This window comes from Miniopterus natalensis, chromosome 3, assembly GCF_054644295.1.
Source record: "Miniopterus natalensis isolate mMinNat1 chromosome 3, mMinNat1.hap1, whole genome shotgun sequence".
NCBI lineage: Eukaryota > Metazoa > Chordata > Mammalia > Chiroptera > Miniopteridae > Miniopterus > Miniopterus natalensis.
Window position 1 is genome coordinate 8,191,365 of NC_142083.1, and position 22,635 is coordinate 8,213,999.

Consider the following 22,635-nt stretch of genomic DNA (forward strand, 5'->3'; position numbering starts at 1 on the left):
AGAGGGAGAGACGCTAAGAACGCGCTGCCACCCCAGGTAAAGATGGGCAGCCACCAGCGGATGGGGACTGGAAGCACTTTTCCAAATCATGGGCGAGGGTTGGGTCGGGCCCTGCGTCTCCGGAGGTCAGCGGAATGCTCTGGGAGGTGGCTGGGCAGGGAGTTCAGGGGCACAAGCAAGGTCTTGGCAGTGGCTGCTCGCATCCCAATTAGCCGATCCAAGGAATCAAGACTCACTTATTGGTTCATTGGGGTGGGAAGAAGCCCGATTGCTGGCAATGTAGCATCCAACCTGGTTATTGGGCACCTTAGAGATCATTTCGTCCGAGTGCCTGAGGCTCTCAGAAATTACATGTGAGCTCTTATGTGTGAACATCACCTTATCTTCCTAAGCAAAGGGTCCCTAGCACTCATCAGATTCTCAAAAGCTTTAAGAGTCACTTGTCTCGTCGAGGGGCTCTCATTGGACCCGTGGGGGCACTGAAGGAAATAACTGATCCGAAGTCACAGAATCACTCGACGGTATATTTTTCTGTTTCATTCCCTTTCTTTCTTTCGGCATTTTAAGCACCTCTGCCATTGCCAGCCTCATCCTTAGTGGACAGCTGTTTTTCTTGGTACCATCAAGCCCAGCAGGCAGCTGCCTTGGGCGAGTCCCCTGGCAAGTGATTAATGAGGGTCGGCTGGGCATCCGTCACAGAAGCTGCATTCTGGAGGCTCCAGGAACTGTAAAGGTACTTCCATGCTTAGGGAGCTACAATCTAGTTGGGGGATGACACATCTAAGGACCAGTAGGAAGCCAATGCAAAATAGCACATTTCAAGAGCTCTATTTGAATGGGTCGATGTGAACAGAAATCCTGGGGAAAGTCTATGAGGGTGGGAAAGAACTTAAGTTAGGGTTGGGATGTGTCTGTGCATTTGAAGGAGTATCTTTAGGTGGAGGAAGACAGGGCAGCTTCAGCTCTGTGCACATAGAAGGTGCTCAACAGCACATGTTTGGATGGGTACAGACACGTAGCAAGTGTCCAATAAAGGGGGGTTGAGCTGAGCTGGGACATCTTTAGAGTTTGACCTTAGGAGTAACAAGATGCCCTAAACCAGGGAGCCGCAGATTTCAACCGGCTGCCAGCTTTTGTAAATAAAGTTTTACTGGAACACGGCCTCGCTTGTTTGTTTAGTTGTCCATCGCTGCTTTCCTGCCACAATGGCAGAGCTGAGTGGCGGAGACAGAGATCATATAACTGGCAAAGCATAACATATTTGCTGTCCAACCCGGTGAGAAAGAGTTGTACAACCCCTGGCCCAAAACAACAATCTTTAAAGTTGTTTGTGCCCCTTTGATAGTCTGAAGAAGCCTGTGAGCCCTCTCTGATAATATTTTTAAAGGAAAAAAAAAAGAAATACATAGGATCACCAAGGAAACCAATTATACTGAAAATAATTATAAAAGCAAGAAATTATGATATACTGGTATCTGAACTTCTTTATTAATACATTAAATAACACTACCTAGCAATTGATTTAATAACTACAATAATTTTAAAGTAGTGCTAAGTATAATGAATATTTGGGGATATGTGCAACAACTGCAATGGGATAAGAAAACATCTAGGATTCTAACGGTGACAAAGTCTCAGGAGTTAATATCACTGTGGTTTGTTGCCTACATTCATAATTAAAAGCAACAACAAAAATGCAGGATTCGGTAAAACTAAGGATGTAATTTTTCTCCAACTAAAGTCCAGGGACCCTTTGAATTCTGCCAATGGACCTCTTGAGGATCTACAGACTGCAGGCTAGCACCCTGTTCTAGAAGAGATATGATCCCCGAGATGACCCAGGGCGACCATGGTAGGAAAGAGAGAGAACCTCACGCTTAAAAAAAATCCTTCAGTTCTCTGTCAGTTCCACAGGATTTGCTCTGCACTGAAATGAACTGCAGAGGAAAAGTCCAAAACCACTAAGTCCAAAACCACACAGTCTCAAAAAATGTATCAGCTGACCTTCAGCTTTCAGCCTTCTCTCTTTATTTACAAATTGTTTAAACCAAATGACAAGCAGAGGGACAGAATGGAGAAGGAAACTCGGCTGGCATTCTGTCCCAGGCGGGGCAAGGGGAGCACACTGCCATTTACAGTTTACAAACGGCTCCACGGCCACTACACAAGAATTCAATGTATGTCGACTGCCCTGGGTCGGACCAGGGACGACATCAAGATGCTCATGGTGGGAGGGACTGAAGCTTTCAGGGATCAGTTTGTGGAGCAGTTGGTCTGACTTGCAGAACTGCCCTTCCATTCGAGCCTGAATGGATGAACTTGACAGCTACCAGAATTTCTGGGACCGGGCACCATTCTTCCTTATTTCTAAGGCGATCCCTGGTGGTCGGAAAGGCTTTTACTTAAGCATAACTTCGTAAACACTTTCTTACAGAGACAGGGGGATTTTCCCCATTCTCCCCCAAATTAACTGATTGTGAAAAAACAATTATTTAAATATTTTAAGTTCTGTACTGTTAGGGGCAGGAAGGCTGACACTGGGCCACATCACTGTTATGTGTTGCAGCCATTTGCCCAATTATGATACACATTCCAGTAAAATGCTATGAAAAAACACTGACAATTCACTCACACGCTACAAAGAGCTCCAAAACGCAGGTCGGCATTCAATGTGAAATGGGCTCACAGTGGGAACTGCCACGTTAGTCTGATACATTTAGGCAGTCTTGGAGGCTTACTTACTTTTACCAAGACCGATATTCCTTTTAGGGTGAGAAAACAAAAGCCATAAATAACACTGTAGGGGGCAGAGAGGGGAGGGGCCGTGCAGACACGTGCTGGGGTTCTGTCTGGCTTTGATTCCTGCAGGCGGACAGGCAGGATGCTGGTGTCTGTCGTGGTCTCTGAGAGCAGGGGCAAAGGGCTCACGGACCGCCCGAGTGGCCATACATTTCCATCTCCACGTGGCTCAGGGTGGGAAAAAGGGGCAACATACGCAAAACCGCCCACAAGCCGCTCCGCTACGTGCTGTACAGACACTTTCCTATCTTCACAACCCTGCTAACATCATCCCTGTTTCACAGCCGAAGGAAGGAGCTCGCGCAGGTTCCGGCGAGCTCTTGGCGTTCTCTAGACTCAGTCCCATGACTGCCTGTGTCCAGCTGTTCGCCGGCACCTCCCTGACTCGTGGTGTGTCTGCTCCACGCAGGGTGCTGTATCCACGCAAGGGAGGGAGTCAGTCACTGCTCGCACGTCATGGTGAGGAAGACAGACCTTGAACAAGTAACTAACTGCAAGTGCGATGAGTGTTGCAGGTAACTGCGGTCTGAGGAAGGAGCAGAAGTACAGGAAGGCTTCCTGGAGGAAGTGATAATTAAGCAAGAGTCCTGAAGGATGAGTAAGAGTTAGGTAGGTAAAGAAGTAGTAGAGTTATCCTGGCAGAGAAGAGCAGCTTAAAGACTTCTAGCCAAGAAAGTCCATGGCTATATAGAAAAGCGGAAAAGACCTATCGCAAAATCCAGAAGTAGGAAGACTTTGCATTGAGGGGGCACTGACTATGTGCCAGGCGCTGTTCTGTGCACTTCATGGGTGTTGGCTCATTTAATCTCACAGCAGCTCTACGAGGTGAGGAAACTGTTATCCCCATTCTTCTGGGTGAGGCACAAAGAAGAGGCACAAATAATCCAGCTAAGAGCAAATGGTTTAAAAGTGGTGGGGGCAAGGGTTGGACCCGCGAGTCTAGGTCCAGAGCCTGTACATAAGCCACCAGTCTACGCTACCTCTCCTTGGTCATGACAATAGAAAATCAGAGTCCAGCCTTATTTTATATGTAGGGAAGCTGAGAAATGGAACCAAGCCACCTGTCCCCAGGGTTAGAGGCCAAGGGTTAGAGGCCAACTCAGATTTTGTCTTCTGATTCCACATTTGGACAAACTTAAACCTGAGATATAAAACCAAGAATCGGACTGTAAGTTTCAATTCTGAATGAGAAACTTTTTTAACTTTCTTAGGCGGTGACCTTGACCATGAGTCAAATCACATCATTTCTTAAAACTATTCCCAGGAGATCACTCAGAGCCTCCTGAGATCTGGCTGAACAGAAGCCCTACAACCAGAGAGCTGAAGCAGCACCGAGACCGGCAAGAGGGGTGGAGACGCGGGGGATCCGGGCTGGATCTCAGAGACGCGGCCGGGGGCCCACGCCGGTGATGTGGGGTAAACCCAGGAGGGGATCTTGGCGGTGGGGGTTTCCCAAGGAGCGAGGGGTCCCAGCCCCACCGCAGGCCCCCAGCCCAGGGCTCCAGGGCTGGGAATAGACGTCCCCACAGCTTGGGGCTGTGAAACCAGCGGGGACTGTCCCTGAAGGTCGCGGAGGCTGCAGGAGCCCCAGCAGCTCCTCTCAAAGGGCCCGGCACGGACTCACTCGGACGCTCCCTCTGAGCCCAGCGCCGGGAGCAGCCTGAAAGGACCCGGGACACTCGGGAGGAACTAACCTGCCTGAGATCCGGGCGAGAGGCGGAGGGCGGCTTCCTCCAGGCAGAAGGGCTGGCGGAGGCCATGGCTCCTGTGGCGAGTCCTCCCCGCACAGCCGGCAGGCGGGCGCCATGTTTGAGTCGCCAGCACCTGACTCTCACCCTTGGCCCCGCCCCGTGATTCCCGGAGGCCCCGCCCCTCCCCACCTGCAGCTCATCCAGGCCATTTCCAGGGGCCTTTCTGTGCAAGTGGCCTCTCAAGCCTCATGCTTAGGACTTTCCTAAAATCTCTCAAACAAGCAGCAGCTGCCCCATTCGGCTTGATAAGCGGCCCAGGCCTGGCACTAGCGGCAGCTGCACTGGCTCATAGCTTGGCCTCTCCTGGGCACCTCCAAGCCCAGCACAAGGAGCAGCCAACTGCGGTTTGCTGTGTAGCTCATGCTGGGTGGCCCTGGGCAAGGCACTGGCACAGGCTGACTTTGCACTTCCCGGGAGGCCCCAGAGACAGTGCACCTGGTGGTCAGATGGGACCACACTGGATTACAACCCTACCATATCCACGAGTGACACACTCAAGGGGCACACTTGGTGAACGCCAAAGCCCCACTGAAGTAAATCCTGCTCCATAGGGGTGTCTCCAGCACAGCAGCTCTTTGGCTATAGTTGCAGCAGGTCCTCACAGCTGATTGGCCTGGGGGTCAATTCCTCCCAGTGACACCAGCAGCAACCAAGGCTCAACAGGACAGCGCATACAGCCCACACAGGGGAGCACCTAGAAGGCCCAGCTCAGGTGACTGGGGAGGCTCAGCCACTGGACCCTACAGGACACCTACTACACAAAGCCACTCTACCAATTCCAGGAGACACAGCAGCTCTACCTAATACACAGAAACAAACACCTGGAAGCAGCCAAAATGCGCAGGCAAAGAAATATGTCACAAAGGAAAGAACAGAAGAAATCTCTAGAAAAGGAACCAAATGAAATAGATCCAAGCAAGCTAACAGACACAGAATTCAGAATTTTGTTTATAAGGATGTTTAAGCAGACTATTAGGGAAATAACTGAGAAAATAGATAACATAATAAAGTACCAATTTGAAATGAAGGCTACATGAACTGAAATGAAGAATAATTTACAGGGAATCAACAGTAGAGTAGAGGATGCTGAGAATCAAATCAGCAATTTGGAATATGAACAAAAAACACTCAACCAGAAGAGCAAAAAGAAAAAAGAATCCAGAAATATGAAGATAGTATAAGGAGCCTCTGGGACAACTTCAAGAGGCCCAAAATTCGTATTATTGGGGTGCCAGAAGGGGAAGAAAGAGACCAAGAAATTGAAAACCTATTTGAAAAAATAATTACAGAAAACTTCCCCTATCTGGGGAAAGAAATAGACTTACAAGTCCAGGAAGCACAGAGAGTCCCAAACAAGAGGAACCCAAAGAGGCCCCCAACAGGACACATCATAATTAAAATGCGAAAGGTTAAAGACAGAGAGAGAATCTTAAAAGCAGCAAGAGAAAAGCAATTAGTTACCTACAAGGGAGCACCCATACGACTATCAACTGATTTCTCAACAGAAACCTTGCAGGCCAGAAGGGAGTGGCAAGAAATATTCAAAGTGATGAAAAACATGGACCTATAACCAAGATTGCTCTACCCAGCAAAGCTATCATTTAGAATTGAAGGTCAGATAAAGAGCTTCTCAGACAAGGAAAAGCTAAAGGAGTTCATCACCACCAGACCAGCATTACAGGAAATGTTGAAGGGCCTTCTTTAAGAAGAAGCTAATGAACAAAACAATCTGACGACCTAAATAGATCCAGAGACACTGATGCATATAACAGATGATCATATTTCAGAGGGAAGAGAGAAGGGGGATGGAGGAGGGAAGAGATTAACTAAAGAAGTTATAGGCATATATGTATAACCCATGGACACAGACAAAGACAGGGTGAAGGCCTGGGGAGGGGGTGGGAGCGAGGTGGAGGGGGTCAATTGGGGAGAAAAATGGGACACCTGTAATACTTTCAACGATAAAGATAAATTAAAAAACAAAAACAAACAAACAACCCTATTCCCAGGAAATCCAGAACCTGACCAGCCTCCATTGTCAATCTTCATTCAGTAACAGCCCCTGCAGAGGAACTTCCTGTGAAGGAACTAAGTTCATTCATCACTTGAACATTAACGAGTTTAGGATGGGATGGAAAGACAGATGATTTTGACAAAAATGTCAATGTGTGAATAATTTTCAAAACTCACCCAGATGGGCATGACCTTGAGATTCTCAAGTGAAAGTCAGTGTGGAAGCAGCCCTGTGTGAAGATGAGTTTTGCAAGTCTTATGGCGGAAAGCAAGGGGTCAGGGGATGATTTAGGAAGGAAAGTGTAAAAGGGAAAAGAAAGGAAACCTTGTTCTGTCCCCTTGATGAGTGTAACTCTCTTGGGCTGAGATTTAGAGATCCGTATTTCTTGACCTGTGCCCCTAAAATACACAGAAATATTGTGAACTTTCACATGCACACCAGAAAAAGCCAGCAGTGGACTTTGATTAAAGACAGCCACTGAAAACCGTAATCTACCCTTTTCAGCAATTGACACTGCAAAGCTCTGAAGCAATTTCAACAAATCCGGTCATGCTACAGAAAAACTATAGGCAAGTTAAATGAAAAGTATTCTCCACCTTTAACCAACCTGATAGAGAGTGTTTGTGAAGCATGGAGTCCCATTTGGGACATCAGGGGTGAGGAATATCGTCTGGGACTCGGTTTTCATTGCCAGCATAGTATATGTTTTTTGCTTGTGAGAAAGGCCCTTACCCTGGGGAAATTCTTAGGCAGGAGGAGGAAAGTTTCTCAGATATTTATAGCCAAAATATTTCAAAACATAGGTAGCTATATTTATGCTTGGTTCTCATTTTCATGAAAGCTAAGCATTGCTGCCCGGGAAGAAATTTTCAGTATCACTTTAGAAATGCTCTCTTTCACCATGATGCGTGATTTTTCCGTTTTAAGAAAGCAGGTGAAAATTTTGAAAGCATTGCAAAATATGTTACCGCCTGAGGCCTTACTTAGAATTTGCCTCTTCAAATCTTTTCAACACTGATTAAAAATTTAAAAATCCACTGTTAGCAAGGAAGATACTGAACAACCCCAGGCCGACTCGGGGGGGCAATGGGAGGCACATGAGGAACAAAAATGTGTTTGGTCGGAAGCCCAGGACCCCAGAGAGCATCATAAATACGTAATGTCGACCTGAGACATCATTAAAACTAGCAAAAAAGCAGTCAGTTCCCCACGCCCTGGTCCAGTGTAAGTTCCCTGGTTAATTGTTTATTAGCCAGTTAAGTATTTATAAAGGTTTTAAAGACTATTTCTTAACAATGCCTTTGTTACCATTATGTTCATTTAATAAGTAAGAAGAACAACTGATGTATAAGCACCTACCGAGAGAGAGGACGGGAACCTAATCTTCCAAGGATAGAACCTAGATGTAGACTTCATATTAAGATGGTTGAAACTGAGAATATAAATTGATTCCGACAATTTCCCAGCCTTGGCCTTCCAAAGGCCCGTCTCTTGGATAAAACAAAAAACTTTGTGCTTACACAGAGACCCGTCACGGGTGTTTCTGTACACAGGAGGTTGTCTGGGCAAAAGGAATTCAATATTAAACATTAAACAGACCTCTCTGAGGAAAACAGAATGATCTGAGGACCCCCAAAGCTTTTCAGGCTAATTGCAATTGCTGCTATAGAGCCCAGGAAAGCTCTCGCTAAACACACATCCTCAGGACTCACCTGTAATGGGAGAGACTCTGAGATGTTTACAAATGAATGTGGGGATTTATCCGGCAGCCAAACAGTAAATGCCACAACCAGCTGGGAAAGCTCTCTTTCTGGTCCAACAGCAAACAGCAGCTTACACTGAGCTCCCCATGCCCTCAGCCAGTGGGGCCCCGGGCGGGCTGAGTTGATGCTTCCTTCCGTCTCTGAAGGTGGGTCAGACATGAAGAGATGGGGGTTGTGCAGAAAGGGCAGTGGGCTGGAAGTCAGGGGACTTCACTTCCCATTTTAATTCTGTCCCCATCATCATTTTGCCTCAGCAAAGCAACTGAAACAACTGAATCTCAATTTCTTTCTTGGTTAAAGGGAAACAATGGTATGGTGGGAAAGAAATAACACGCTGGTTGAATACTATGTGTACACACTGTGTGAAATCTATAACCAACAGCCCTGCAATGAGGGTCACATGAACTTGATATCACAGATGAGGAAACACAGAGTCTGAGATAAGGGCACGTGACCAGTTACATATTCTGGGAGAGATAATAGAGGCAGAATTCCTAGTACAGGGCTGAACCAGGGGTTGGCTTCCCCACGCTCCCACACTCCATTAGGAACTCCACCATGTCCAGCAGTTCTAAGTTTGAAGCCAGCTTTCCAGGCATTGTAAAGGTATATTTTTCAAGGTAAACAGAAAAAAATATGTAACAGTTTGTTTTGATGGTGAGTCATTTAAAAATATTTATACTTGAGAATTTGGGGCCTCAGCCTCCCCAAATATTAGAGGCAATTCCAAATGTTAAAATGCATTTTGCTGGAGAGGAATGATAATTATTAAATGTAGGTACAGAGCAGTCACCTATACCTCGCACTTTTGTAGGTTTTTAATGTCTACAAATTCTTTCTCCTATATGATTTCACTTGATTCTCCTAACCACACATTGTGCGGTTGGAAGCAGTTATCACCCATGTTTTGCAGATAAGGACATTGTCGTCAATGCCTCTGGGGCCTCTGTCAACTCCCTTGTCCCACTTCTGGTTTCAGCAGCAGCTGTGGCTCAGAGAGCTTCATGTGAGCTCAGACTCTCCCTGTGTGGCCAGTGTCCAACCCCAAGCACCTGCTGTGCTCATATCACAGCTCCTGCTCTCCCAGGACCCCCTCCTTGAGCCACAGCCAGCAGGGCCTAGAAGGTGAGAATTACACTCCTGGGGAAACACTCAATCAACAGAGGAGAACAGAGTCAGAGAGTAGAAGGCTCCTGCCCTTCTGACAGGGGAATTTTAGAGGAAGAATTCTGTAGACTTCACAGTGGCATCACGCTCCCATTGAAGCCCCGGGTGCTTGCAGAAGTGACTTGAGCAACACATCCTTACATGTCTTTCTTCCTTCTTTCACTCTCTTCACATCTCATTCCTACTTCCAAACAAATTAAATGACTTGCACCCAAATCCTGTCTCAGGCTCTGCTCTGGGGGACCCTAAACTATGAGAGGCATGGAGGCCTCAGCAGGGCAAGTGACAAGCACAAGGCCACCTGCCCAGTTCTTCTGGTTCTTAATCCAATGAATCTCTCATATCTCCTAATTTCAGTTGTACACACAAGGCAACAAACTAATTTCTACCTTCCACCCAGATGCCAGACTTAAAATAAATTTTAAAAATACACACCTTAGTGCAAAATGAGTAATAAATGATAACCATCATTTTTGCTGGGGGTTACACAGACCATCTGCGAAGCTACCTTTGAAAAACTTTGCACTTTTTCAAAATTTTGAAGTATTACGTTTTGCTTTGCTGATAAATTAGAATTGTTAAATTTCACTCCAAGTTTTGTAGATGTGAAAACTGAAGTTTTAGGACTTTTCAGGGTTATAGTTTTAACTATTATTGGAGCTAGAATTCGAATCTTTCCTACTCCAGACTTACTCTGGGCTTTGCCTACCAAATCCATTCAACAGCAGGATTGTGGATTATCCTCAAGGAAAAGCAATGGACCTTTTCCATTAATTGCACCACAATTTCCACCCTCTTGAACTCTCAGTCCATGTCAGGTCTGAATGACCCGCCGCTCCATGCTTCCAGAGCTCTGAATATGACATGGTCTCCTCTTTGGCCACAATGATTGGCTCAGAGAACAGAGAGGAAGCCAAGCCTGGTCAATCGGAGCGAACACTGAGACTCTGATGGGTCCTTTCCCAGCAGGGAGCTAAGCTAGCCCACTGCTGGTCTTCAGTGCCTGGTGGCCATCCTGCCATCTACAGGAAGAGCCTCCCTGAAAGCAAGGCCAACAACGGGGAAAGCGTAGCACAGAAATGGCCCGAGACAGGCTGCCGATGTGACACGGGTCTGGTCCTCCCTGATTTAGACTTGCTGCTGGTCTTCACAGACACAGGAACCAATGCATTACTGCTTCATCTTCCTTCAAGCTCCTGCCACTTGGAATTCAAGAAACCTGCCAGCAGCAAGCTCTGTACCCAAGCTTTGAAGAGACTCAGCGCAGAATTTCTCTGGAGAAACAAATAACTTTCCCATGACCAAGGAATATTCTGGAAAGCCAAGGACCAGAAGCAGAGCTACTCAAATCCTGGAAGGATCCTCCAGAGAGCCTCCAGAACAAGGAACTGAGCAAGTCCCTTCATGAACCGTGAAGCAGCCGCCCCAGGCAAGCCCACCGCCTCTAATGCCGAGAGCACCGGCTCCACAGACATTGTTTTCACCAGCCGGGGGCTTCGACTCAAATCCCAACTGCACCGGAGATCCGAGCAAGGACCTTAGACTGGGAATTCCTGCCTCTCGTTTTTCCCCTTTTGCTTAAAATCACACAGCAGCCCTGAGAAGCCCTGTTTCACATTTGCGAACTCTTAGAAAAGCTTTTAATCACCCTTCTACCCTCAGAGAAGCTGAACAACAAGGGCTGGAGAGGTGATATGGGAAAAAGAGCTGAAACCACACCAAGAAACTTGCCCAAGGCAGTACAGATATGGTGAATTGTGCTTGTTTTTAAAGGGCTTTTTCTCTCTCCCTCCAGAAAAGCACCAGCAAATATTGACTTCGAAGACAATGTTTCAAAGGCAGGAGGCAAGTTTCAAGCCTGAAATGCAGGTAGGCTTGCTGGCAGGGGTGCCTCGGGAGTTTTCGGAGCAAGGACAGTCTCTGATGGTGGAAGGGACATGGGAAAGAGGTCAGGTGAGCGAGGACAGGTTTACCAGACGACCCACCACAGAAGAGGAGGGGGGACAGGTGCTGGCCCAAGGACAGAGTATAAATATAGTCTCCATGCCTTTGTCATCTGTTAAATACTTATGCTCTGAGATGACGCTGCCTCTAGTCTTCTATCATGCTTGGGATACCTGAGGTCACTACATTTGGCTTTTGGGTGTGACACACACACTTACCTGATGAATTCCACAGAATAGTACTGAATAGGGGAGCTTCCTTCACTCTCTCCAGGTTTCCAAGACAGGGCCACCTCGGACTCGGAAACCACCGTGACATGAGGCTGCTGGGGTGCTGTTGGAGGCAGGCAGGAATCTAGGCAAGACAGCAAGAGGCTAGTTGGCTTGTGATCTTTGCTGCTGGAGAGGCTTAATACATATATATAAAAATATGTGCTTCCTACTGCCTAAATATCTCTGTGCGGAGCAGCCTCAAAAGTCAAAACAACCCAACCAAAAAATATTCACAACTGGATTCACCATGCACGTTCTGAATCAGTAAGAGCTGGTCTCCCCTTCTTCCCTCAGGCCCCTGGAGGGAAATACAACTGAACTATTATTGACTTTGGGACACACAATGGTGTGTACCCTTTAAAACCTCAAGTCATACTCCCACCTCCTCCCAGCCTTTCATCTCTGTTTGCATGTTGGAGTTGATATTTACCTACAAGGAAAATAAATGCTTAGGCACTTTGTGTGTGTGTGTGTGTGTGTGTGTGTGTGTGTTCCTCCTCATCATCATCAGAATCATACCAATGGTAGGACATTTGGGAAATGCCCTCATGGGTAAAGATGTAGGTCCCACCCATGATCCTCTCACCCCAAGGTAACTGCTGCTACTATTTTCATACCCAGACTTTCATATCTCTCAGCCTTTGTTTATACTATTGCTTCTGCCAGAAACATTTTTCCTGCTTTCTCTTCCTATCAAAATCTTATACAGTTTTCAAAATTTGGGCCAACGATATGATTCTTCCTGAAACCCTCCCTGAGCCTCGAGGTGGAGGGAGTGCTCTCTCCTGACTGCTCCAAAGTCCACTGCACAGATCTCAGATACACTGGACCTGCTTGCTTACTATTTGCTTCTCCCTCCACAGAAGCCCCTTGTGAGCCATGACATGTGATCAAAGCACCTTTGCCCCCAGGGCCACCTTAGTGAGCCTTTGTTGGGTTCCTATAAATCTCTCTTCCCACTCCTCTTCCTCACTTTCTTAATTCCCTCTACTGTCAGATCTACACGTAGTAGTCATCTCAGGGAATTTTTTTTTTTTTTACTTTGAACATTTTTCTTTTTATTTGTTTTTTAAAATTTATATTTATTGTTGAAAGTATTACAAATGTCCCCTTTTCCCCCCCATTAATCCTCTCCACCCTGTACCCCTTCCCCCAGGCCTTCACCCCACTATTGTCTGTGTCCATGGATTATGCATATATGCATATAAATTCTTATGTTAATCTCTCCCCACCCATCCCCGCCTTCCCTCTGAGATTCCTCAATCTGTTCCATGCTTCTATGTCTCTGGATCTATTTTGTTCATAGGTTTATTTTGTTCATTAGATTCTACATAAGAGTAAGATCATGTGACACATGTCTTTCTATGACTGGCTTATTTCACTTAGTATAATATTCTTCAGGTCCCACTATACTGTCTCAAAGAGTATGGGATCCTTTGTTTTTATAGCTGCATAATATTCCATGGTGTAAATGTCCAAGAAGATGCTTGATATGATTTCAATGTAAAGACTTGTTTTGTGTCCTAACGTGTGGTCCATCTTTGAGAAAGTCCCAAGTGCACTTGAGGAGAATGCCTATTCTGCAGCTTTGGAGTGTAATGTTCTATAAATGTCAATTAAATCCATCATCTCAGGGGATTCTTACCTCCCCCCTACATTGGGTCTTCCTTTGTATGTTCTCACAGCACTGCAGGTAGCATTTATCACAATCTGTGACTACTCATTAATTGGATGAAGTCTTGACCCACCCCACTAAGTTCCAAGAAGGCAAGAGCAGTTCTGTTCACCATTGAATTCCCAGAGCCTAGTATAGTGCCTGGCATTATAGTAGGTCTTCCTTGACATATACTGAATGAAGAAATAAATGAAGAGCACTCATCACTTCCCTATTATTAATGAATCGAACCCACTTTACCTTGGGGCAAGGTGGTAACATGCCGAGGAGAGCTAAGCCACCCTTTGCCCATCAGGCTGGAAGCTGCTACGCTCACTTGATATTCAGTGCCTGGTTTCAAATCTCCGATCACTTCTTCCTGTCAATGAACAAACAGGGAAGGTGTCAATGGGGAGCAAGATGGTGCGAGATTTCATCATGGTACTCAGAACAGCGTGCAATTTAAAACTTACGTATTGTTTATTTCTGGAATTTTCCATTTAATATTTTCAGACCTCAACTGACCACAGGTACTGAAACGTTGGAGAGCGAAACCTCGGATAAGGGAAGACTGCTGTTGTCTTGCTGGGGTAAGCTCACCTACTGCTCCCTTAGCTTCCAGCACCACCCTCACGTGGCACCTTCCAAGTCTGCATCTCCAGCTCAGGCCTGCCCCCTGAACTCCAGCTGAGGCTCTGTGGCTGCCTCCTGAACATCTCTACCCAACAACGACGCAGCAACTCAAGTTCAAGCATAACCAAAGCTCAGCTAATCCTTCTTCTTGCTCCCACCAAAAACCAAAACCAAAACAAAACAAAAAGCAAAACCCCAAAAAACAAAACCTTTCTCTTATGCTCTCTCTTTCTCACTATCCAAAGGAGAAATCCTTGACACTTTCCTCTCTGCTCACTGTCTTCCTGAACCACCATCCAACAGGTTACCAGTACAGTGACAGTGCTCTTTCACATCAGTTGAATCTCTCATTCCATCCTCACAGACATTTCAGTCCAAGTCCTCATAATCTGACAACGGGCTCTGACTCTCCCTGCCACCAGGATTGCCTGCACCCCCAATGTAGACTCCACAGGCTAGAGTTATCTCCCTGAACCCCAATCTGATGTTTCTTCCCACTTTAAACCCCCTTAGAAGTGCATATTTGTGTCCCCCTGCTTACTCCCCGTGTCATCTCATGCCACCTCCCTCCCCCGCATTCTACATTCCAGTCAGACTTAAGGACTTGGCAGGGCTCAGACTTGGGCCATTCCATCCCTTGTCTTGGGGCCTTTGAACCTGCTGCTCCCGCTACACCAAATGCCCTTCTCCCAGTCCCGCCTGGCTCAGCTCTGCTCCTCCTTCATGACTCAGTTCAGCTGAGACATTACCTCATTTCTTCGCGCCCCAGCCTCCAGTCTGGTTAGGCGCCCCTCCTCTCTGCTTCTTGGCGTCCTTGGTGCACCTCAATCTCAACACCACTCACCTTATATTGTGACTGTCTGTTTATTTGTCACCTTATCTCCACCTTCCCGAGGGCAGAAGGCAAGTTCTTATCCCTCTGGCATCCCAGAGCTTAGCATAGTGCTAATGGACATGTAGCAAATGCCCAACAATGCTTTTGGATGAGCAAATGCATGAACTAGTGAATGCGCAAAAGAAAGAAATTAAACCAAGATGTCCAATGCAAACAGATGACCTCATAGAGAACTAGCTCCTACAACTGGCCCCTCTGACTTGATTCACAGCATCTGTACCTGTGCTCCAGGCCCTGGAGTTAGTGAGGAAGTCCAGACATGGGGATGACTCCCTCTCACCCACCTCCCTCCAGCCACCTGTACATGCCTCTCAGATGCTCCCTCCTTCCACTTCCTCCGCATCCTGACCTGGGCCATTTCTACAGCCACCTGGAGAGTGTCTATCTCCATCTCCCCCCTCCCCAACCCTCTTTTTTCCTACATGCAGCTGACAGTTGACAAGGGGTCTTTGCTGAATATGTGCGCCTGCTTCCACAGCCCCTCCGGCTCTAGCTCCCTGCATCTGGGAGCCCTCGTTCCACCATCTGTCCCCTGGTTTCATGTCAAGCTGGGTTCAGAGACCGGATGTCGCAGGCGGACAGCAGACTCGGTTCTCACTTCTCTCCCAGCTGCCACGCCCAGGCTTTTCCTATGGAGCAGAGATGCATTTCCAGGCCCACATGATGCTCTCACAGGCTTTTCCTATGGGATCCCTTGCCCTGTGGAGTCACTGTGTTGTATGAAGTGCGGAGCTAGTGATGTGGTTTCACAGGTTATTAAAGATGCCAGCTATGAGCGAACACCAAACACAGCTCCCGTGAGTGACCATGTGTTGTTTCTCTGTCCTAGGTACACGGATAGCCTGGCTTAATTCTTCCTATGAGGTAGGTATCTGATTTTCATTTGTAGAAGATAAGAGGGAACCCTGAAGAGAGCGATCTGCTCACGGACATATATTGATGAGGTGGTGAGGCAGTGTGTGAAGTCTGCTTTGTTTGAATTCAAGGCCCAAGTTCTAATTCTCTAAGATGTCGATGAAAAATATCAGATAATATTTAAATCTACAAAACATACTTATCATAAAGAGTGAAGACCAGAGTATTGTCATTTTATTGATAAATGTAGATTATGTACCAGGAATTTAACGGTTATCAGTGAAAATCAGAACTCAAATATCAGACCCTGACTTCAGACCTCACCTTTCCCCTTCCCATTTGCTCCTACTGCTGGAAACCCAGGATATTTGTTTCCAAAAATGATGCCAGATGTTGTCTTGTGCACTAGCCAGACATGTAGCTACTATACTGTGAAGGCACGCAGTTTACATGGCTGAGAGGAGGCATGAAGTGGGAGCCCTGGACCAGGAGCCAGGGCACCCAGGTTCTGGGCCAGCAGCTGTGCCATTTACCTTCTCTGGGCCAAAGTTCTAACACAGAACTTCTAAGATTCTCCTTAAATAACCTTCATGGTAACTTTGGATTCAACTTCACGGCTGACTCGACAGGTCAGGGCTGGGTCTCAGTTGCTCTAGTGCAAGCTGGGACTATCCAGGATCATTAGGTGGAAGGCACCAGAGAAATAAAAAAGTACCATCTTCCAAACATCCTTCTTCCAGCGGTCCAGAGAAAGACTGTGCAGGCCCGAGTGGAGGGAGGAGTTGGAGGGATTCCATTCCCTGGGTGACCACAGGAAGTTAGAGAGTATCTTCCAGGGTTTGGCAGGAAGGACCTCATTGGCTCTGGGCCAGGACTAGTCTTTCTCGTATGGGTCTGTCCTACATATTACAAGAGAGCCAGCATCCCTGAAGTTTGTCCACTAAAATGCCCACACGTATCTCCATGTGCCCTACAGGGGAGAAAGGACCCCTGAGTTGGGAACCATTTCTCATCAACCCCTTCATTTTATAGTCAAAGGGACATTCAGAGGGGTTCAGTGACCTTGCCCAAGGTTACCCTTGCTGTGGTGACAGAGCTGGGACTAGATGCAAGTCTCATGATTCCTGCCTAAGTTTTCTTTCTCTAACCTTGGATAAGATCCAAATAGAATCACTGCTCTGGGTCAATCAGAACAGATGAGTCCGAAGCAGGGTGGTGGTGCACGCCCCCCCCACCCCCCCCACCCCTGGGTGAGCAAGACAATCCACCGAGAAGAAAACACGAGACCTTTCTATTTCTATGTTAAGGCCTCCTTTAAAATTCTGTGGGATTTTACAATGTACATAATATATCAGCAGAGTAGCATATGTATACTTGATAAGTACATAAATATACACATATTGGTACATGTTCAAGTATTTGTTCACCTATGGTATGTATGATAAAAAGTGTGGAGGCTGCCAGTTTAAACATCCTGTTCTATTTCTAATTCCAAGAAATTACCAGGTTGCCCTGATTTGTTTTACTGTTTATTTTCCCAGGACAAAACTGCAGGTTGCTCTCCTGAGAAAAAGGCAAGTGTAAAATGCTAACCAAATCAGAAGCCTCCACGTAGGCAGATTATCAAAGAAAGCATCGGAATTCCACGTTCCCAGCCAGGCAACTCGGGTCATTTCATCACTTGCCAGCCTAATCTTTTGGTTGTCATTCAATCCAGAAAAGTCAATCACCCAGTTTTCGGTGGCCTGGTCCTATCTTATTGGGGAGGTCTGCAAGGATTAGGGGAAGTAAGGAAAGGAGAAAGGAAGAGGGTAGGGGGGAAATACCCCCACAGTGGTGCTCACTCATTAAATAGCCTCTTTCCTTTTCAGTCTTTTTCACCCAGTTTTGGAACAGAGCTTACATGACTTCAACCTTTCAAAATGTTCCCTAATCTTACTCTACCCAGGGAGACGGAGCAGCAGACATGAGATGGAACGTGGTTTCTCCCCAGATGATTAGCAATTCACCTGGGGTGCTGTGCAGCCCTGCTCCCAGGAACTAAGCGTCCTCACTGGGCCTCAGTCCGTGTGAGGCAGATATGGGGAAATCAACAGGCTGATCAAAAGAGACCCCCGGATCCCCAGGTGGGGCAAGGGTTTAACTTTTCTCAAGCATACTTACAAAAATCACCTGATGCTCAGGCTGCCCCTGCAGAGGAGAAAGATAAACCACATGAGAAGGAAAGGAAGCGCTGCAGGAGTGAAATGAGCCCACTGACTCCCACAGCTTCAGCGTGGATTCTGCCCACCCCTCCCTCGGTTCCTGTCTGGCAGGTAGGCTGGGGAGGGCTCTGGTCATGACCTCGTTTAATGCTCACGACATCCGTATGCTAAAAGCTGATACGGTACAGGACAGAGGTTCCCAAACTTCCCCTGTTCATGTCACCTTCGGTGTCTCGGTAATATTTTTACAGCACCTTTAATCCAAAGGCCTAACAGTTCCGTTTCTTCTATAGTTATACTCAAGTGACTTGGTAGCACTAGCTCATGCAGATGGGGCTGTTTCCTTTGAAAAGTCCAAATATTCCATGTGCCCCTGGGAGTCGGCTGCGAGCCTGGAGCACCCTGGCATGCAGCCTGCAATCAGAGATACACTGTCGATGGACAGGAAGGTGGTCCGTAACCCAGGGTGCTGTCCCCTCCTGGCCCTCTGTTCTTGTGTGCATTGTGGTGGCCGTCCAGACATGCCGTGTAATGTGAGGTACACAGTCAAAGGGTGCAAGTGTCCAACCCAGGTTCACAGATGGGGCGGGATCCTGATTTTGGAGGCACAGTCAAGACTCTGAAATACCTGTCACCAGCACACCGCCCCTCCCCAGACGGTTCTAGCCACACCCATGGCAGAACTGGAGGCTGAGGGCTTGGGGACACTGCCCAAGACACCACCAGCCCTTGATAGGACCACAGGCTTGTGGAAAGTCCCAGTGCTGCCGAGGGGAGACTGAACCTCAACTGATGGTCTCCCAGGTGAGGCCAACCCCATCTCCCCGTTAGGATGGAGGAAACCACAGACCTGGAGGCTGAGGGCTGCTGAGGCAAACGAGGAACAGCCTGAGCCAAAGTCTGAGATTAAAAGCACATCGTGCAAAGCCCACGCAAGCTGGAAATGCGCGTGTCTTCTTTAGGAGTCATGAGGGCTTTGGTACAAGCAGCCAGAGCAGGGCTGCGGAGCCCTGGGTTACAGTCACCTCTTACTCGGAGTGTATGATCTGGGGGAGCCATTCCATCTGAGTCGCAGCATCCTTGTCAGGAAAATGAGGTCATAGGACAGTGGTGAAGATTAAACGGGAAAACAAATGGAGAGCGTGAGGGATGGAGCCTGGTGGGTACCAGAGGCTCGGTAAGTGATAGCTGCTTATCACGGGGACAACTAGGTTCCGTGTGCAGCACCCAGTGGGCACCCGTCCAGGGGGAGTTGGCGGCATGACCGCAGTGCTCTGGGCACTACCGAGAACTCCTTGCAGCGGCTGGAAAGTCCAGCCTGCAGGACAACTGCAGAGCCGGGAAGGGGGGAGGGGAAGGGGGAGGAGAGGGGAGGGGAGAGGGAGGGAAGGGAGGGGATGGGAGGGGGAGGGGAGGGGAGGGGAGGGGAGAGGGAGGGAAGGGGAGGGGAAGGGAAGGGAGGGGATGGGAGGGGGAGAGGAAAGGAAAAAGAAAAGATGCCTAAAGCAGAGAAATTCACCCAGAGACCTTGACAGGAAACAGGAAAGAAACGGATGAAGAGCCACAATTGTTTGGTGAAGAGCAGGGTGCGGGTCCGAGAACAGAAATGAAGGACCTGGACCCTTGGAACGTACACTTCAAATCACCTCCTTTTCCTCTGCTCTGTCTCCAGGCAGCGGGAAGGACACGCGTGTGTTTATTTACCGATAAAGCTTTACTGAGATTTCACAAACATTAGAGTTGAACGTTTTGAAGGACAGAAGGGGAAGAACAGCGGTTAGGTGGCTGATGTCTCGAGCGGTGAATGGGTGGGTTGAGTGCAGGGTTTGAGCGCCGAGGCCAGAGCTCGTTCTTCGCGTGCCCGCCTTTGTAGCCTCAGGTGCACGCATACGCGAAAGGCACCCACACGTTCACAAGGCACACGCAACACTGGTTACTGTCACCACCCGCACATCAGCACGCACGCCCTATTGGAAATCCTCCTGAGTGTCGCGGAGAGGCCAGCCCCGGGTGTGCTGGGGCTGCCAGGATGGAGGTACTCACGGTGGCGGCGGTGTCCTGGCTGAGCTGCGCGCTGCGGTGCCGCTCCTGCGGGGGTTCATCTGTGCCAACCGCAGAGTAGGAGACCTGGGGAGACGCAGACGCCAGCTGAGAGCAGGGCAGGGCTTCCCCACCTCGGCCGGATGGGCCCGGGGTCTGGGCGCACTCTCACCGTGGTGGACGCTGGGTCCCTGCCTCACCCCACACACCCTACAGGGCACAGGCGTCAGGCACACCCGGCCAGGGTCCCCGGCTCGGGAGCCTGCCGAGGCCATGCCAGTGAGGTGGGCCGGGCAGGGCTCGACCCAGCTCCTGTTACTTTTTTCAAAACCATGGCTCTCAGGTAATCTTTCATTTTCTCACCTTTGATACAATGAGTCAGGAAACACATTTCTCTACTTTAAGAAGACAATAGGACAAGGGCGTTGATAAACGGCTACCCTCCCTTGGTGAAAGAATGAGACTGGGGTGAGGGTGGGAGCGGGGCTCCGTCCTGTCTAAGTGGGCGGCTCAGCTCCAGCCCACGTCGTGCCCATGGGAATGCGGACCTAGTGCCGCCACCTCTCCCAATATCCCCAGAGATCTGAGAACTCCACATATTTATCTGAAATCTTTAGACTTCTACATGTTGAGTCATTTTAAAAAACACTGCTAGAAGAAAACGTTTTGAACTTCAGTCAGTCTAATTGTAACCTCTGATAGGAAGGACGCATTCTCTCTTCCCCCTCCACTTTGCCAGTCCGCCCCTTTCCTTTAGCTCAGATTGTACACTACAGCACTTGGTATGGATCAACAGCATGCCACAGTGACTCCCTAGTATTTCCCATGTTTCTGCTTTAGTCTCTGTATTTGACCGCAGGCAACTGGGTTCAAGAACCATGTCTTCTACTTAGTTTGTATTTTCCCAGCCCCCAGCAGAGGAAGGACCAGGTAGATCCTAACTGACCTTCAGGGCACTTACAAATGCCCTTGAAAGGGAAACATTTCCTCTGGCTTCAGGAGGGAGAATGGGGCAGTGACCGATATGGGAGAGCTGATGGAAAATCATATCCAGAGGAACAGAGGTGAGAAGGGGCACAGTTATCCCAGCACACCCACTGCAGAAACCCGTGCCCGGGTACTCACGGTGTACCCCATGACGGGATGCCTGGGATGCCTTGGCATTTTCCACTGGATGCTGAAAGCCGTACAGTTCAATGCGTCCAGCATGACGTGCAGAGGAGGCCCCATCCTGCCTGTTTTGTTTTTGCCAAAACAAAAGAGATTGTGTTAGAAGGTCCATGCATCCTACCTTGCGTATAATTACACAGGACTTAAGAGCGGGTGCTTACAGATAGAGCAGGCAATGCAGCCATCTCTCCCATGTGACTTCACCTAACTCTGCCGTCCCCTCCCAACCTGGCACTGAAAGGGAAATCAGCCCAGCTATAGCCCTCAGGCCCTCAGGCCCTTCTGTTACTTCTAATACCTTAGGGACCAGTAGAGGGAAAGTGGGGCACCACAGATCAAATGCTCTGACTTGACTCCGGGAGCTTGGAATGCATTAAAGCAAGACGATGAATTTTTAAAATCAGTAACATACGGATGTCTTATATATGTGTTATATAGACTGGTCTTTACAGAGCCAGTATATTCCCATTGCAGAATGTTTCGAAATATGGTTCAGTGTCAAACGGGGGCTAGAAAATGTCAAACGTTTTATTGTACACTTACCTTAAATAATTTTACACTTAGACATAACAAACTTTATGTTCATAAAAACAATATGTGCAGATTGCCAAAATTTTAAAAATACGGCAATAATACTAATTTCACCATTCAGAAGTAAGTCTTGTCAATATTTTAATAGAGTATGCCTCCTTTTAGTCACATGCAATTTTTAAAATACTTATGTATGCATCTATATTATTTTTATTCTATTTATTGTTGTGTTTATTATATATATATAAAATATATATATACGGTTTTACACCCTGGATTTCCTAGGACAGTTCTGATTCTAAACTATGTCTCGCCCGGTTGGCATGGCTCAGCAGTGGATTGATCTATGATCCAGGAGGTTGCGGTTTGATTCCTGGTTAGGGTACATGCTCAGGTTGCAGGCTTGATCCCTAGTATGGGGCGTGCAGGAGGCAGCCGATCAATGACTCTCTCATCACTGATGTTTCTATCTCTTTCCCTCTCCCTCTCCCTTCCCCTCTCTGAAATCAATAAAGACATATTTAAAAATTAAAAATAAATAAACTATGTCTCACAGCTCTGCCCTTGGATTCTTCACATAGTGGAAGCTAGAGGGTCATCGCCACAGGGCCTCATAGGACGTGAAGGCCTAGAGAATCCCAGCCAGGTCTCACACGTCCAGGGGAGGAGTGAGGGGTGCATGACCAGGGCCCTGGCTTCGTGTCTTCATGAAGATCCTAAACTAGAGTTGGTGGGGAGGCCCAGTGCTCCAAGCATTCTGCCTTCACATAGATTTACTCATATGTCCCCACACACTGACTGGAAGACTTTCTTTCTCAAACTAACATTCATATGATACTGCAATTATTATTAATATTTCGATTTTCAGATCATTTTAAGAAATAAAATTGGAGAAATATTTGCAAACCATATATCTGATAAGGGATTAATACCCCAAATGTAA

General features: G+C 47.7%; 1 protein-coding gene across 1 annotated transcript in view; it reads right to left on the bottom strand.

Moving 5' to 3' along the window:
* The window catches only part of EGFLAM (EGF like, fibronectin type III and laminin G domains), a 129,081-nt gene that overhangs the window by 62,394 nt on the left and 44,052 nt on the right, over window positions 1–22,635 (bottom strand). The window contains exons 2-6 of the mRNA XM_016223949.2: window positions 21,117–21,226; window positions 19,995–20,078; window positions 17,911–17,937; window positions 13,626–13,743; window positions 11,657–11,792 (exon numbers count right to left, since the gene is read on the bottom strand). Of these exons, the coding sequence (XP_016079435.2) occupies window positions 11,657–11,792; window positions 13,626–13,743; window positions 17,911–17,937; window positions 19,995–20,078; window positions 21,117–21,226 (475 nt within the window). The remainder of the gene's footprint in view (window positions 1–11,656; window positions 11,793–13,625; window positions 13,744–17,910; window positions 17,938–19,994; window positions 20,079–21,116; window positions 21,227–22,635) is intronic.